Source organism: Chelon labrosus (genome assembly GCF_963514085.1).
Source record: "Chelon labrosus genome assembly, chromosome: 17".
In the NCBI taxonomy this organism is placed as follows: Eukaryota; Metazoa; Chordata; class Actinopteri; order Mugiliformes; family Mugilidae; genus Chelon; species Chelon labrosus.
This window is the reverse complement of record NC_140350.1, coordinates 6173551-6191252: the sequence shown is the minus strand read 5'-3', so window position 1 is coordinate 6191252 and position 17702 is coordinate 6173551. Positions and strand designations below refer to the sequence as shown.

The window sequence follows — 17702 nt, the reverse complement described above, 5'->3', positions numbered from 1 at the left end:
CTGTATTATAATCAGTGCACATTACAGAAAACACTGATTATTGCTTTCAGGGTAAATTTTTATTTAGTCATAAGTAATACTATACACAGATGGATCCACTGTTCTCAGGGTTGCCATTCATGTTGTAGTTGTGCGCATTAATTGACCTTCCAGCAGAGATTCTGACACTACCATCCACATAGCATTTGCATCCGTCTTTGGAAAGTGGAGAAAGCTTGTTTGAACAGGTTGGTTCTAGGCTGCATCAGTGCAAATCTCACAGTAACTAGGGTGTGCTGTTTGGTATAGTAAGCTGGGAATGAGCCTACAGCTCGGACAGAATGTTGGAAGCCAGACTGCAGGTGAGTCCAGTGCCATCAGGCTCCACATTGATCTTCTTCACAACTCCATCTTCCACCAACATGGAATATCTGACACAAGATGAAATACACACTTGATTAATTCAACTAAGGAAAACCAGAATCATTATTATCAGTATTTATATCCTATTAAAAAGACACAGAGCTAACTGTGATCTGTAGAAGCCTGAGTGAAAGGAGTGGCCTATTCTACAAATATTTTTATTCGTAAAAAATCTTATGCTTCATTGACCATTGCACCATAAAGAGAATTCAGCAGTAGAGGTATAAAATCAAAAAAAATCGAAATGAAAAGTGAAATAACTCCTTTATCTCTTTAGTGCTCTTTGAATGGACCTTTGACACCAATAAATAATCAATTTGCATCATCATTGATAGTGAGATCATTAGCAGAAAGAAATGTAACTGTCATGAAAAGTACATTTTACATTTGAATTGTAAATAAAAATAAAAAAGCTTAATGATAAGTCACATTGGCTGTTGAGCTCGGAAGTTTACACTCATCGTTTTCTTCTCTTTTTAAAAGTAACACTGCCAATTGAGAGCATATTCGAAGACAATCGGCCAGTTGTCAGGAGACTACAGCCTTTAGGTCTTATCAGAATACAAGTCTGGTAACACACCATTTGGATTTCATTATGGGGACTGTTTCAACCGATACAGAGTACAAAACACCTCACACAATTGCATAATCCTGCAACCAATCAGAGTCTTTCGGCTGTAAAAAAAAAAAACTAATCTACAATACTCAGACAATATGAATGACTATATTGCTGTTACTCTTCTGTCCATCATCTCATAAAGCCCACCCAAACAATAAGTCTGGCTCAGGAGAGATTTGCCAGAGCATCAGTTCCCCACAGAGTGACCCCACATCAACTTTTCCCAACAAAAGGGTGTGTGTGTGGGGGATGTTCAGGCTGGTTTCCAGGTCAGCCACAAGCCACCTGTTTATTATTGCCAAAAGGAAACAGGCAAAACAATGATTACCTCTTGGAGCGCTTGTTCCCAAGAACCTGCACAATCTGATCACTGTCCAGTAGCAAGTCAACTGCCTAACAAGCAGAGAGAAAGACAACAATGAGAACGTACAGTTATAAAACTGAAAACAGAACTGGCATACACCAGATATTAAGTTTTACCTTTGTAAACGCTCCAGTGGGATCAGCAAGCATTCGAACCTGCAGAAATTTTTTTAACATATCTTTAAGAATCTGTTATGTCATGTACCTTTCCATCTTCTTAGCAAGGTCAGGGTGATGTAAGTTTTAAAGTTGTAGTCCATACCTTGCCATCTGCTCCATGCTCCTTTCCCCAGGCTGCCATGACAAATGCGTCATTGACAGAAACACATGCAACCTCCTGCATACCTTTACTCTTCAAATCCTCCACCTGCTGCACAAATCCTGGGAGGTGAGTCTGAAAGCACCAAGAGATACATAAGGTTGACTGATGCGAAATACCCTTGTGCACAAGACATGGCTAGCCTGGTTGACAGTGTGGACTCACCTTGGAACAGCCAGGTGTAAAAGCTCCCGGTACAGCAAAGAGGACTCCCTTCTTCCCCTTGAAGAGCTGGTCCATCGCCACCTTGTTCCCTGGCTCCCCCTCCTGGACCTCCACTGCGGGAAGATGCTCACCTACCTGATGGGGTTGAGATGACCAAAAAGATATAAAAACTTTTGTCCCTACTATTACTATTAAGCAGTATGCGGTTATTATTATCTCAACAATCAGCATAGCTACACAGCCACGAAGTAACTTACAGTTTATACAGTACAGGCTGGTAGTACTTTCTGTAATGAGCCTTTTAAATGCTGCCAACACTTCACATACACAAAAGCACTGCTATTGTGGTGACACAGTTGCATGTATTATATGCGGCATTGCTGCTAGATTTTGGCTGATGCTTCATGCAAAAAGTCATTTTTTACAATGATAGTAGATCACAGATGTGAATGCATAAAGATTTAACATATTATTGTCACAATTGCATTTCATAGCAACAGATTATTATTAACAAGGTGAATGGCCGCTACTGGCCACTGGAGGGCGACAAACCATCACATATGCTTCTGGTTAAAATGGCCGAATTGCTAAATTTAAAGCCGATAGAACATATTAATTAATTGACACACATTTCCTCAATGAGTGCTTGAAATATGCTCAAACACGCTCTTAAAAATATACACTGAACTTAAACAATAGTATTCATTTTTTTAAATAAACCAATACTTGTAAAGTTGCGCAGGGCAGCTATGGAGAAGTAGAGGCACGCCTCTACTGCTGCGAGGTTAACTTATAGAATGTATACATAGACAAACACATAGGTGGAGCTAATGCACATTAAACAAAGTGTCCAAGACAGTCACAGAAGAGTAATGTTAGCCACACAGGTTTTTAAAAATTCATTATCAGTGTCCGTGTATAAGAAACAGACGGCATTCTAGGTTTACTTTAAAAGTAAGCTACACCCTAAACGAGTAGAGTAGGTAAAGCTGCAGGTAAAGTACCGACAGGACGGTTAGAAACTAACTCTATAATTCTTTGGTAACGGCTGTCATGGCGACGGCTTTCAGGGGGCAGATAGCACAGAGAGCTACAGAACACCAAAGATGTAACCGTGTCATTTAGCTTCTTTACACTAAAATACCCCCACGTCTTTGCCAAGGACACAGAATGCAGCTAACGTTAGCTCGGTTCTTCCGAGTCTTACCTTAATGGGCATTCTGGAGATTGGAGAAATGTGCAGCAGCCTGACGCACTGGACGACACGGGTGCTTTTAATGAGGGAGGATGTGATGAAAAGCATTGTGGCTTGCTGTTTTAGCTTGCTAGCTAGCGTCAACTAGTCCCACGTCGGGTCTGCGTGTTGCGCTGTTCCGTGTGTTGCGTAGTTTCCTTTCAGTTACACCAGAAACTGAGTGTCACTCTACAGCGGTGCCCCACATTAGTTTGGCTGCTGAGACTTAACGTAGCTGGCAGATTCAGGCCTGCTAAGTCTTTATTACTGCGCCATCTGCTAGCAAGTAGCCATATGTCTGATGTAGTGTTACTTGGACTGATTGATAAATCTGCGGCAGAAGCCGAAAAGTCATTTGTCTGGACCGGGAAAAATATAAATATATATATAATTATTAAATATAAAGCAAGGAAAAACGACTCTAAAGTGAAGGCAGTGTAAAATCATATAAGAATATTAGTAGTTATGATTTAGATAGTATTAATAAACCGTTTTCCTGGTATTTGTTACGCAAGGAACGCATATAAGGATGGCTCAATTCCATTTAGTGTCTAAGCAACTCATTGGAGCGGAACCACGCTGTACAAACGCGAGACCTCCCCTAAATGGAATGCAGCCATCCTTAATATACCAGTGACTAGTCTGGGTAACTGATAGCTGCAGTCCAAGTTGAAGGGCAACAACATATGGAGTAAAAAGGGTTTTAACTGCATAGTCAGAATTCAATAACTGCATGGATTATTTTATTCTGAAATATTCCATGCTGCATGTGAAGGACATCAATAGTTAAGGGTGTGTAGCAGTGTACAGAAGAGGACTAGGGTCAAAATTCTGAACAAATGAAGTTGAATGTTTCAAACGGTCTTCATCACAGTACCGTTCATCTAAAACACACAAATACACATGCATAAACACCCACAGGGAGAGATGAGACCAATGATGTGTGGTGATGGTGTGTCCATTTATTACACAACACAAAGCACCTACAATAATCCACTCCCTGTTGCGTCAGGCAGTGAAGGATCTCACTTGTTTCACAGTGATTTTAATGTGGACATGTTTAGACAAGGACATCAAACTGCTCTATCTAAATGAACAACAACAACAAAAAAAAACCTACACACAGAAATTCACAGCCAATATCACACACAAAAAATAAAGCAGTGTCAACAAACAACAGTAAATTGAGTAAAAAATAGAATTTAATCATTTAAATAGTCTTTCAAAATACAAACATTGATTTGAACTTCTAAATAATAGAACGTTTAGTAGCTATTCTTCATTATAACTGGCAATGTTAAATGTACACTGTGGCTATACAAGGAAATGTGTGAGGTTTGGTAATTTATTGTATTGCTCATTTATATTAATGCGCACGTATGTAATAGTCCCTAAAAATGACTGTATAATTTTTTACAGTGACATCGCAAGTGACCCTCTCTCCACCCTAAACAACCGTACCTTAATCTGTGAGCTAATGAAAAAAAATCTACCTTTGCATATATAACCATATTAATACAAAGAAACCTTTAACAGCTCTAATTTGACCCTCTATTTGTTTGCTTCAGACATTTGATTATAATTTCAAATTTGGTTAGAAAACATCAGACAGCAAAATAAAAGAGAAACGTGACAGCTGTAACTTATGAAAACAAGACCAAACAGGTGAATCAGAGTCACATTTAGCCAGATATTGCCTGCTCAACGGTGCTAGCTGTTGCTAATTTAGCACCTGTGTGTTAGCAGTTTTCAGTTCGACCGTACCAACTGTATGAGACACTCTGCCACACAGACCTTTAAGTTATAAAAACTGAAGCAAACTTGCACAACATTCGTTTTACCCAATATCCAAATTTAAGTTGCGTTACACGTGTCTCCACAATTATTTGGCCATCTGGCTTACTCTGCCTCCTGAGGTAGCCTTCTGTAGCCACACCAGATCTATTGAGCCATGTAAATTGATCCCTAAAATAACAATCAGCCTCAGAAAACACACAACTGTTTACATTTTAAAAATTAAAACAATTAGCATTCAATAAATCCTGAATGGAAAGCTTCGTTTCGATACCAAACCCACAAACAGTGTGTCACAATGTCAATAAAATACCCTTAAATCCTAGAAAGGAAACTGTATGAAAAAGCAAGTTTCAAGTCTTTACAAATTTCAGTACACTGTAAGCTGCACAAATGTCATTGCAATGGGGGATTTATATCACAGCTGCTGGCTTTATTATCATCAACTATAAATTGCATGTTTCTCTTAAATGGAACTGTACATGGCTAAAAGATTAATGGCCCCTTGGCCACTAAATATTATTTTTTTGGGATCTGATTTCATTATCAGATACTGTAGTTTTGCATTGCATGTAAGCTTACGTTAATGGATCACTTATACTGTTAGTATACAAACCTCCAGGAACAAATGAGTACAACTTTCAGGGTGTTGTCAGACCAGGTTTCAACATCCAAGAGGAAGATGTTGCATATGTTGCATTTCTTGTTGCCCTGAGCCCATTTCGGGCGCTTAGAAGTTAAACACGTGCATCATCAAATCTCGCACTGAAACGACGCAAATCTTCTATGCAACGTTCTTCACCGCTGCAGAAAATGCAGCAAAATCTCACCAAACGGGTATCAATCTTATAGTTAGTGTTACACATTATAGTCCACAAATGAAACAGGACAGACTGTTATTTTCAACACACAGTCGCTGAAGTCAAAAACTGTGGTTCTAGTGGAGGGTAGTATTAAAAAAAAAGCATGTGCATGTTCTTCTCAAGTCACTCTCGTTGCCACACTAGCTTTAATGTCGAAGAGTCACGTTCATTTCTTATCTTGGCATAGCTCATTGGTTTTGACAGCACAGAAACTCATTCGTGTTTGTATGGAAGCCATTTTTCCGTGAACAAATAGGTTTAACACACTCTTTCTGCACAGTATACAAGAAGAGTGTCAACATCCCTGTGCAGGCTCGCGTAAATGTCAAATGATTCAACACTGTATCCTCTTAGAGTAATTCTAAAGTTGAACAATAATAAAAACCAATAGTCTCTATTAACTACATAAAACTACAGGAATTCAAAGCAACAAAAGTCAGTACAACCTTTCATTACTGAGATCCAAATATTTTATTTTCTCCAATACTCCATACGTCCACTTATTTATTTATTTTTTTGGATGACTCAATCCTCCTCGGCATGGAGAATAGCAGTGCTGCACACATTTCTGGAGAGATGTTCTGCCGTTCTTCAGATGTAAAGTAACTGTAAGGTGATATAATTCTGAATCATTTGACATTTAAGTGACATTGCAGAGGATGTACTTACTTCTGCTGCATGCTGTCTGTATCCAGTCTGTATACTGTATACCCTTCCAAGTAAAGCATTACATGGGCACAATCTACATTTGCAGTTTTTCTGGACTATCAATTGCACAACCTTTTATAAAGAATTCTGCACCCTGGACTCCACTTCTACCCCAAAAGTGCTGCTGCTTTACTCTCTTAAGAGTTTATCAATCTACTCCCCTAGCAAGCCTGACCAACAGCAGTTTCTACTAGAAGCTAGATTTTTCAAAAATGATCAGCACTTGGGGTCTTAAGAGTGAAGAACGGCTCATATACACGAACAGATCTCTCGCCATTTTATCCTCTATTTGAATGTGACAATAACCAAGTCATTATATTGCTTTTAACATATTGCAAGTAATTCCTATGATTTGCCTACAACGGCACACTAAACTATAGTAAATACAAGCACTTCATGTGCATTTCAATCTGACCCCGTACCGGACCCTTGAGCCTTTCACCAGATATGTTTTTATGGCTTTTCATGAGCAGATGTAGCACTATTGTAAAAGGTTCAAAAGCTGCAGTCTGTTTGTGGGGTCTTAAATGTTGTTCCTCAGTGGTGGAGTAACTGCAGATCGATGCCGGGATGAAATATGCCATGAAATAGTTAAAACAGTGACGTACTCTGGCATTTATGTGAAAAGGTTTCACTCGTGGACCTTGGAGCCTTTCTCTGAAGTTTGGCAGTTACATCCTACTGTACATAGCCAGTTCCCATTTAGAAACAAAAAGAAATTAGGATTTCTCTGTATATTTTCTTTTCTTCCTGTACCCGAAAGGGGAGAACGATCCTTTCCTCATTATTAATTTTCTAATAAAATCTTTCCTTTTTCAAAAACCACTCATCCACTCTTGAAGACTAGATCTCTGTTGGGTCTTTCTCTGTATCCTCTTGAATTCTGCTGCTTTGCTCTCTAGGGAGAGTCCATCATGGCTTCAAGCATCTCCAGGAATAGTTTGTGCATGGGTACACCACCACGAGTCTTGATGCTGTAGAAGGTGGTAAGAGCACGACCAGCAGTCTGTCGGAGGAGAGGCAATGTTAAAAGGAGACGTCCTGCCCGCTGGGGGTCGTCTGGGCGCCGCTGACATTCCAGCTCCAGCAGGGCCTGGTGGAGGAGGTCCCGCAGCTTCTGCACGGCCTCCATGTCCTCGATGTAAACAGAGTCTGACACAACAACAGGGAGCATAGGGTAAGGCATTGTTACGGTGTTTCAATCTTCTCAGCCTTTTCACATAAAGAAAGGCAATAATTTACCACAAACAAAAACTAATGGCAGCTTTCATTTACAAAACAAACAGTGGACCTGCAGTGAAAGCAGGGCAGGGGCTGTTGACAGTCATCTTGAGTGGAACTCTAAGGGATGTCTACGTAAAGGTTATGAGTGGGGTAAACTTGCCACAGCCACTCAGGTCATTTCTCGTGGACAGTGTGTGGGTTGGCAGATCTGCCTACCCATTAGAGGGTTACTGCCCCTAACACTGTCAACAATACTGCAGTCATGGGTCTTTCTCTGCTGACGTATTATCCTAACATGTTAAAAAGACGTCTGCACTCGGCTAATCTAACATACTTATTGCTACTGATGCTACTTACAGTACCAGTTAGATCAGGACTCATTAACCAAAAGGTTTATACTAAACAAGTACAAGAAATTCTCCCAACTGATTGGGTAAACCTAGGTAAAACTAATGTGATCTCGTGACAACACATACATCCTTCTTGAAGGTTTCAATTTCACTTTTTAAAGAAACTGATTTACAGAGCTGTGGATTCAGTGTTTTGATCATTTTTGGTAACTGGGCCGTGGTGTTGCTGAATTACACCGTGCTAGAAGGATTTTATGAATAAGAATGGAGCATTATAAGCACAACTCAGACAATGCAAGTCTACAGTAAAACAGACCGCAGCCTCCAAAACAGTCCAACACTCAGTCAACACTTCTCTAAATCCATTTGAATAAACAAACTAGTTGGTGAATACACCTGCTTATGAAGTGGTGTTCCCACAAATAATAAATTAGTTGGGGCGAGGAACACTGTCTCAGAACTGAGCCTAAATCTACCTAAAGCTAGAAATGAATATGGCAAACTATGAAAAAAAAAACAGCTAACCCTGACATGAGTAAATGGTCTGCTAAAATACTGAGCACAGTCTATATGTCTCATCACTGTCCGGTAACAGTTGCAGTGTGCAGTAAGTACCTGAGTTAGTGAGTGCGATGGCTTTTAGCATGACAAATTCCTCCCGGTCAACGTTTAGTGCCCGGAAACGGCGGGCGAGTTGGCTAATTGCTGCATTAAGCTCCGTCAGTCCAGCAACACGTGACATCTCCTCATCAAGGACAAAATCCTCCGCGAACACCACCTCGTCCTCACAGCCAAGCGAGCGATACGCTACGCCCAGCACGAGCACCTCCAGCCACACTGACTGCAGCACAGACATCTGGTCAGCTAGAGACAGTGACAGGAAACCTGCAGGAGAAAAAGACATATCTTTAAATACAGAGGACACAACGGGTAACAATTTACTGGGGTCAAATGACACAGAGTTGTGGCTTTAGACGTATTTGGTACAAATTAATTACAATGTTCAGCCTTACGAATCAGACCGATACAGATCATTCATCATGATCATCACAATCAATATTCTAGTCATAATCTGAGTGAAAAATGGCACAAGATAACATGGCTAACTGGAAGTCTCTTTCACTGCTGGTATGCTTCGACCGCCTCTCGTCTCCTTCTTTATTCTCTGTGCCCCTCTTACCAGGAATGTGTTTGGCCCAGCCGATGATCACAACTAGCTCACGGTCAGCAAGGTCACAAAGGGTGGTGAGCGTACGCTGGGCTGTGTCAGGCTGCAGAGGGTCAGGCATGGCAAATAACTTTTCTGGCTCTGCTACTAGAAGGTGGGACACAATGATGTTGGAGGAACCTATGTAACAAAACAGACGCAAAAATAATAGATTAATGGTCATATACTGTACATCCACAGATACAATGATACCTAAAACATCAACTCTGTCATTATCTGAAGAAAAACATCTTACTTTGAACAACATGGTTCTCGTCACTGCTGTTAAATGTCCTATATACTCCCACGCTGTTAGTGCTGCAAATGTCTGTATCCTTATTTCAAACACAGGCTTGAGTCTTGCCAAGTGCTTAACTCCAAATACTGCATAATTATTTCGATGACCATACATAACTTTACAGGCCGATTTGTGTCCAATCATCTGACATAGAAATCCTACCTTTTTCACTCTCCTTGGTCAGAGGTAGAGGGGCACTCTGGTATGTTGCATTCTCCACTTCTGGGCGCCTTTTGTACTTCTGCCTGCCGCCTCTGACCCTGTCAAGACGAACTCCTACATTGTGAAAGATAGATTTAGATTTTTACCAGTAAGCCCAGACTAAACATGCCATATTTAAAAAATTCATTCAATCTTTATTTATTCTCGGAGGTTCATTGAGGGTAGTCCTCATTTTCAGTGAAGCCGAGATTACACAGTAACAATGGGATAACAATAGATATAGTATAATAATTGTGGAAGATGGCCAAAGCTTCTGTAACACCATGAACACTTACCCTCTTTCAGCATGCCTACTTTGAGGCACTTGGTAAAGCGGCATGCCTGGCAAGCCTTTCTGCGCCTTTTGGTGATCTCACACTCATTTGATGCTGGACAACTGTACTCGATGTTTCCTTTATGGAGGAACAGGAAATGTCAATTCATATTGCACTGGATGATAAAGCAATATAAAGGTTTGTACATCCACAAATCTTTACAGCATTTGGTATGATTGAAAACAACCTTCTTCGGTTTCATAAAAGGTCTCTGGCCTTTTAAACAATCCAAAGCAGCAGTCACACAGGCCAAACACCAAGCTTCCCAAAATACATACAGCAGATCAACTGCCAAAGGTTTTTGTTTACCAGACCACTATAAACTAAATGTGGTAGTTACAGGTACCAGGTGACCATGTACTGAAGCATGATAAAGAAAAACAACATTAGTATGAGATGTGGGTCCTTAGTTACTCCCTCCTTCCTTAGACTTTTTACTCAGGCTATTTCAGATTGGTACTAGAGCTAAACTACAATTTTATATGGCAAGTACCAACAATATTAAAAATAATCTTGTTATGATCCCCAGTTTATTTAACCCTCTAAACTAAAGCTAACCAGACCACACCACACTTCATAAAGGTGCAACAAGCTACCTGTTATTCTCTCTGAAAATAAACAGAATGTACACCGATCAGCCACAACATTAAAACCACTAAAAGGAGAAGTAATTAACATTGACCATCTTGTGACAATACAATGTTCTGCTGGGAAACTTTTAAACTAGGGATTCATGTGGATGTTACTTAGACATGTACCACCCACCTAGACCAGACCAGGCACCCCCACCCCATAGCAATAACACTCCTTGATGGCAGCAGCCATCCCCAGCAGGATGCAGCCTGACACAGGCACACACACAAAAACACTTTAGGAACAACTTAAAAAAAAAAACATGAAGAACAGCACAAGGTGTTGACCTGGCCAAATTCACTAGATCCCAAACTGATCAAGTATCTGTGGGATGATCCACAGAGGCCCCTCCCCTCAACCCATAGGACCCAAAGGCCCCCACTAGCAACATTCTGTTTCCAGACACCAAAGGACACCCTCAGAAGGTCCATGTCCATTCTCTGATGAGTCTGAACAGTTTTGGAGGAGCAAGGGAGACCTACACAATATTGGGAAGGTGATTATGTTATACCTGATTCAGTGTATGTAAAAGATTCAGAAGCAATTTTCTATGAAAGGCATTTTCAAAACAAAAGAAAATCAAAACGCTCACCTTGAATGGTTCTCTTGAAGAATGCTTTGCAGGCCTCACATGACGCTACGCCGTAGTGGTACCCCGATGCCACATCCCCACATACTAGACACAGCCTCTTGGGCAGCGTGCTCAGGGCATACTTGCATCGCCCTGCTCCATTTCCAGTGGAGCTCTCCTCTGCCCCGTCACCACCCTCGTCTTTGAAATGGCAACGCAGAGCTGGTGTGTACAGTGGCGGGGAGTATCGTTTAGTGCCATCTCCTCTGGTTCCTCCACCTCCGCTTTGAGAAGAGTCTGAGGAGGCCCCGCCTGGGCTGATCCGACCTCCCCCACCTCCCTCTGGACTGCTCGGTTCTGCCTTTATGTAGACATCTGACCGACGCTCTCGGGAAGACATGATGCCTGGAGAGCAACAAAAAAAGGAGAGGTCAAATAAATAACAAGGAAAGGTCAAAGTAAATAATGGTGTCGTACCTTATTCCTACCATTTTTAGTTTTAGACTAATCTTGGCGTCGTTATAGGCGGATGCCTGTTGCAGCAGCTCCTGAGTTTGTGCGTGTTTTGTGCTTTCTTTCGTCACTTTATGTCGGGAATATAGTGTGTGAAGAGTTTTTGTGAGCCTCAAAATTTTTCTCTTAATAGAAAGTGAATACAAGGAAGAGGCGCTACAAGCATGCCTTACCTAGGATTATCACGGGGAACGTTCAGTCCCTTGCAAACAAAAGCCACAGCGGCGCTGATCAACACCCAGAGGGAATTTCAGGAGTGCAGCTTATTGAGATTTATGGAGACATGGCTGCACTCGCACATCCCAGACCACAGTATCGCAACACCTGGCTTTGTAACTGTGCGGGCAGACAGAGACGTGACTACTAGCAGTAAGAAAAGGGGAGGCGGTGGTGTAATCCCGGACACATCTGCGTGAAGGAACGTCTCTGAAGCCCAAACGTGGAACTGCTGGCTGTAGGGTTGTGTCCCTATTATTTGCCGAGGGAGTTCGCGTCCACCATTGTGATCACCATGTACATTCCTCAGGTCTGGAGACAAAGAGGAGGTAAGGAGGGTACAGCACCAACTGCGGGACAAGCTGAGGGAGTGCAAAGACTCCTACAGGAGGAACCTGGAGGCCAAACCCCAGCAGAAGAACATGAGGGACGTGTGGTAAGGATACCGAGGACCTGTGCTAGACAGATGTCTGCTGTTCTCCAGCATCTCTTTCATCTGAGCCTCAGCCTGGAGAGAGTGCCGCTTCTCTGGAAGACCTCCTGCCTAGTTCCCGTGCCCGAGAAGTCGTCTCCATCTGGCCTCGATGATTACCATCCAATTGTCCTTACAACAAATTGATCAGGAAGGCTGGCTCCTGCAGTCAAGAAACTTTTGAAGTGGCGGTGGAGAGGAGGACACTAAACAAACTGTTATCAATCATAGATAACCCTGACCACCCTCTCCACCACACAATACACAGACTTTGTTGTCTCAAACAACGGTATAGGAAATCTTTCCGACCTCAAGCCATCCACCTGTACAACTTCTCATCTGTGTGTGACAGATGACACTCTGGACTATTGTTTTTGCACATTTGCACATGGTTGTTTGGTTATTGGTTGTAAATTCATAAAAAAAATAATTTTTTTCTTTCTTTTTTTAAATATTCACTTTAATATTCACAACTATGTTCTAATAGAACTTTGATCTCAGCACTGATTTTCATAATTACTCACATCAATTCACTTGTGTCTGAATTAGTTTTCCTGTGTGTCCCATGATGGGCTCCAGTCCCTGACTTCAAGCCTTTGTACCTTCAATTGTTGTTTGCACTGATGCGTGGAGATGTGGGATGGTTTGAGTGTAAACATAGTGACTAGAAGAAAACAGGCAGCAAAAAATATCTTAAAAAGATTTCAAATGCCTTAATTAAAGCGGCAGAAAACTAGAATGAATGCCTTGCGGTTGTGTGCCTCTGCCAGCCAGTCAAGTTGCAATTCACATCCATGTCTGTCCAGACTTAAGTGAAACTATATTTGTTGTGAAGACTTTGAAGGGATTTAATTAAAGGTATTAAGTTATAACTAAACTGACATGACCAGTTCTAGTCTAGTCTATTCTATTCCAAGTCAAGAAACAGAATGCTTTCACTTAGAGACTATTTTTACTGATAGAGAACTTCATCACATGCAACAACAACCACCTGAAGGCCAGTATCAGTAAAACCAGCGAGCTTATGGTGGACTAACAGAAGAACAGGAGTGCAGCTGGCCTGGTTGTCATCCAGGGAGAACACATAATGCCCTGGGCAATGGCTGTAAAGCCCCACTAATCTTTACTAAACTATTAACCAGTGAGCTTGTTATTACTTCATACTGAGATAATGTTCAGTTTTCTTTTTTGGGGCATGGACTGTGCAAAGCACTTAGATTTTGCATTATCAGCACACATACATCACAAAAGGTCTGCTTATTCTCTTCAGCAGAACTAAGTGCCTGTGTTGTCACACTTTTTAAGCCATCAAAAAAAACTCACATTTGCCATAAATGACCCTTTCATGCCTATAATAAAACCATAAAGTGCCTCCACCATCCTCATTGTGTTGAGTCTTAGTCTGTCACATTTGTAGTCATTAAATTAGCCAAGGTGACTGGATGAAGGTCACTGGGCACACTTCCTTATTCAGACATGTAATTTGCGTTCATGGAAGGCAGTAAGAGTACTGCAGTAACCTGCATGCCTACCAAAGGCTTTATGTGATTCTCAATCAAATTACAGAAACATAAATGGTAAATAATTCATGCTTACATTTATGAATCGAAATACAAGCTGATAAAAGCCCAACACTGTGGCCAATATACTGTAATGCTTATTGCTTCCACAACTTCTCAAAAGTCAAGAAATCTAGGGCATTATTTCAGAATTGCAGGACACAGAATAAGTTTGCAAGCACTTTTCTTAATGTAAACTATTAAAATGATCTGATCTCAGAAGGACTGAACAAAATATACTGTACAACACACGTGCTGTGTAGTCCTCAAAAATATCTACATACATTTCACTTTTTACCCTTGTAACTGTTCCATTTCAGCTGATAAGCTGAATGTTACAGATATGAAAATCGAACAGCAGCAAAGTTTATATATCACAATACAATATACAAAGGCTTTGTGATTAAATTGAAGTCATTCAAAATGATTCCCAAAAGTACAATATGGAAGAAATAAAAGCGTTTCCAACATAAAAATGAAAGCGGAGATTTAATTTCCTGAGTGAGTGTACACCTCCAACCCCAATGCCAATCTGAAGAGTTAGATCTTCTTAAGTAATTTTGTTTTTATGCTTTTAAGCGATGATTCAAACTTCCAGTGCTTTAGTCCTAATCCCAAATGTTTCTGTATCAACCACACATTCCATCTTTCACAAATGAGACAATCTTAAACACAACCAGATTTCCTTTACACGTTATGTCAAATATGGGCGCTTCTGTATGGCTTCTTGCCTTCGAGCTACTGAACAAAGCGATGGGAGAACATTTGTGTGAGCAAAAGTCCCCACCACTCTGCCCTGCCTAATTCAGAACATGGCTGTTGTATTATAAACATACTAACATCACCAAATTGAACAAAACTGTACCACCCCTGTAAACAGAGATAATAGTGAATTGTAGAGCCAAACTAAAATATGTGCATCTAGAGCTGTAAATTTTAACCAACAGCATTTCAGTCATGGGAAGAAAATCTGTGAAATTTCAGGTCATGAATTGTGGTCAGTGCCATGTCTGTCCCCAGGCTTCAACTCATCAGTAAGTATATTAGTAGGGCCTTACTTGAACGACCTTGCCCCAACTTAATAGACCACTGCGTAAGGACGGTGAGATGAGATCTCTGCAGCCTAGAAAAGCCTAAATCCAGACCTGAAAGTGACTTGTGACTTGCATACATACTGACAATCGCCTTTAACTAACAAGCATCTCCCCCCCTTCTTTTTCTTTAATTGTGCTGGTGATCCATTTGCAGCTTCTAAACTTACAAAGTGTTGCAACATTTTAAAAGCATTATTTGTGGTGGTGTCACTGCTCCGATCCCTTGCCCTGCCTACAGTCACAAGTTACAACCTGTGGGACTTTGACGTAACTGATAAAATGTTCTTTTTGTGGTATTTACTTTACAGTATATACGGAGAAAAGATTAAATACTGACATTTGCAGGGATTAATGGAACAAGTGATCCGGTCATTAATTTCCTGCTTTATTTACTTTCTTAGTTGCAGATGAAGTCTCTAAACACATTAATTATCAGTCAACAATTTGTGACTTTATGGGATATGATCAATAACTACCCAGTACTGACTCTTGATCTATGCTGTGGGCTGCCAGCAGAGCCATTAATGTGTTTGATATATTTGATAGATTATCCAGTTGTTGACAAGAGATGTTTATAATGAAGGGCTCTAGTGACAACTTCGAATCCAAGTACATTTCACAGTAAACTACAATCCCCACATATCATCCATAATATGTCACGACATGTGAATTAAAATGTGTTGAAGGCAATCAAAGCTGTTCAATATCAGGCACATAAACCACGTTCAACAGCTAAGGAATAATGAGAATAGGGGGGAGGGTCACATTGCATATACACTATGAGGAAAGTTGAGCCAAACTCTCACACAGTGTATGGCATGTGCTTTTCATCCACACCATATGTATGTTATTTATGTTATATTAATACGATGAATTGGGGCAGCAAATGGTACGAGACAAGAGAGAAATTCAATACTTGCTCCATGTATACTGATGTCCTTATCATATTTATTGCTCCAGCAAATAACCCAGTCAGTCCTATAGTTGCTGGCATACACTTTCTTTGGAGTTTGCCCTCTCTGGATATGAGCACTATTTGGCAAGCAGCAAGGAGGTCACAGTAAACCTACCCTGTTTAAAGTTTAGCTTACCTGGAGTGCGTTTGAAAAGATCAGTGAACGGCTCAGTCATTACCATGAAAACTAGTGCCTGAGCCTAGACAATCGACAACGTGAATCAGTTTTCCTCAGGACATAAGCAGACCACCAAGTCTCCTACCATGTGCACCGCTGGCCACTTCGACATCTGCTTTGCCAGATGAGGAACATCGATTTCAACAACACAAAACGTTAAAAAGCAGGCGATGGTAGCTCAATGGTTACTCACTGGTTTGATTAAAACGGGTTTAAGAGTATGTACAGCATGACTGAGGTGGTTAAATTCTTTTGTTGTTTACTAAACTCGACAATAAAATCGTGTTGTTTGTACTGTAAACTAGTGTCAGCATGTTTGGAGTAGCGTTAGCATTAGCTAGCTTCAACAGTAGCAGATACATTATGGCAACTGTAGGTTAGCTGCCCTGAGCTAACTAAGCTAGCTAGCTAGCTAGCGTTAATCCTGACAGACCAGCTCTCCCGGCGCCGAGGTTTATTTTTGTCACTCTAACCCGGACTAGGCTGCCTCTTACCTGACAGCGGTGACTAGTACAGCACTTATCCTTAAGTCTCCCCACGGCGTGATATCATGGTACAGGGTAGAGAGAGAATCAGTTTCCAGACTGCCAGCTCCTTGCTAGCTCGTGTTGGCTGTGTGTTGAGATGGGCCGGGCTTACAATCGGCTTTCCCTAACAGCTGGTAAATGATAAAGGATGGATCTAGTGTAGCAGTCAAGGAGGAGTTTAGAAACCGTTTAACTTAATTTGACAAAAGCGGGGTTCAATTACCTGGCTAATGGCAAGCATTTGTTTTTATAGCCTGTGGACTTGAAGTTTGTAAGGGGATTTACATTTGCTCCATATAATGGAGGATCATCCCAAAATGTAGTTGTTAAGAGGTGGCCTATAGGAAGAATATGTCATTCACAACTGTAAACCTGATACTGACATCTCACTGATAAGGCGATGGGCATGGTTTAAATTAAGTGAATACCACAGACGAGGACTTTCTGAGTATATGTTTTAGCATTATTTTGTGAACTAATTTATATTGCAGCATGCAGCTTTTTCTTTCCACAGCATTCTGCAATCAGAAAAATTTAAAGCAAGGGTCACTGGGTACCTCACATTGATACCTCACTTGCTCCTTATACAGGATTGTGGACATTATCACATCGATCTATACCACTATTCCTCTCCTCTGTCCATTACTTGCCCCTCATTTTTCAGTGCACAATCACAGCCTATTTTCTCATGTATTGCTTTCAGACAGTAGAGCAATACATATATACACACGTGTGTGCTGAAGGTAATGATCCTGCTTTTGCTGCATTTCCTCTTCCATATGCATAATGAAGTTAGCATTGCTAGCTAAGGCAGGTGAGGCTCCTAGCTGTACATAATCCTAGATGAATAAAAGTGAAAAAAAAAAATGTGGAAACAGCTTACCTGTTTGGTGAACTGGAGT

The 17702-nt window shown here is 40.9% G+C and overlaps 2 protein-coding genes across 3 annotated transcripts; both read right to left on the bottom strand.

Moving 5' to 3' along the window:
* Positions 1-46: 46 nt before the first annotated feature.
* Positions 47-3352, bottom strand: prdx5 (peroxiredoxin 5). The gene is made up of 6 exons (XM_084564701.1): positions 3076-3352; positions 1869-2003; positions 1647-1778; positions 1502-1540; positions 1350-1414; positions 47-410 (listed from the first exon to the last, which is right to left on the bottom strand). The coding sequence occupies exons 1-6, from the start codon at positions 3169-3171 to the stop codon at positions 305-307; spliced, it is 573 nt and encodes a 190-aa protein (XP_084420827.1). The 5' UTR covers positions 3172-3352; the 3' UTR covers positions 47-304.
* A 62-nt stretch (positions 3353-3414) lies between these two features.
* Positions 3415-17125, bottom strand: esrra (estrogen-related receptor alpha). 2 transcript variants are annotated; one of them, XM_084564700.1, is made up of 8 exons: positions 16768-17125; positions 11775-12327; positions 11308-11691; positions 10044-10160; positions 9709-9822; positions 9222-9389; positions 8657-8926; positions 3415-7619 (listed from the first exon to the last, which is right to left on the bottom strand). In XM_084564700.1, the coding sequence occupies exons 3-8, from the start codon at positions 11684-11686 to the stop codon at positions 7366-7368; spliced, it is 1302 nt and encodes a 433-aa protein (XP_084420826.1). In that variant the 5' UTR covers positions 11687-11691; positions 11775-12327; positions 16768-17125; the 3' UTR covers positions 3415-7365. The 2 variants fall into 2 exon arrangements, with proteins under 2 accessions (XP_084420826.1, XP_084420825.1); XM_084564699.1 differs by lacking the exon at positions 11775-12327.
* Positions 17126-17702: the final 577 nt, after the last annotated feature.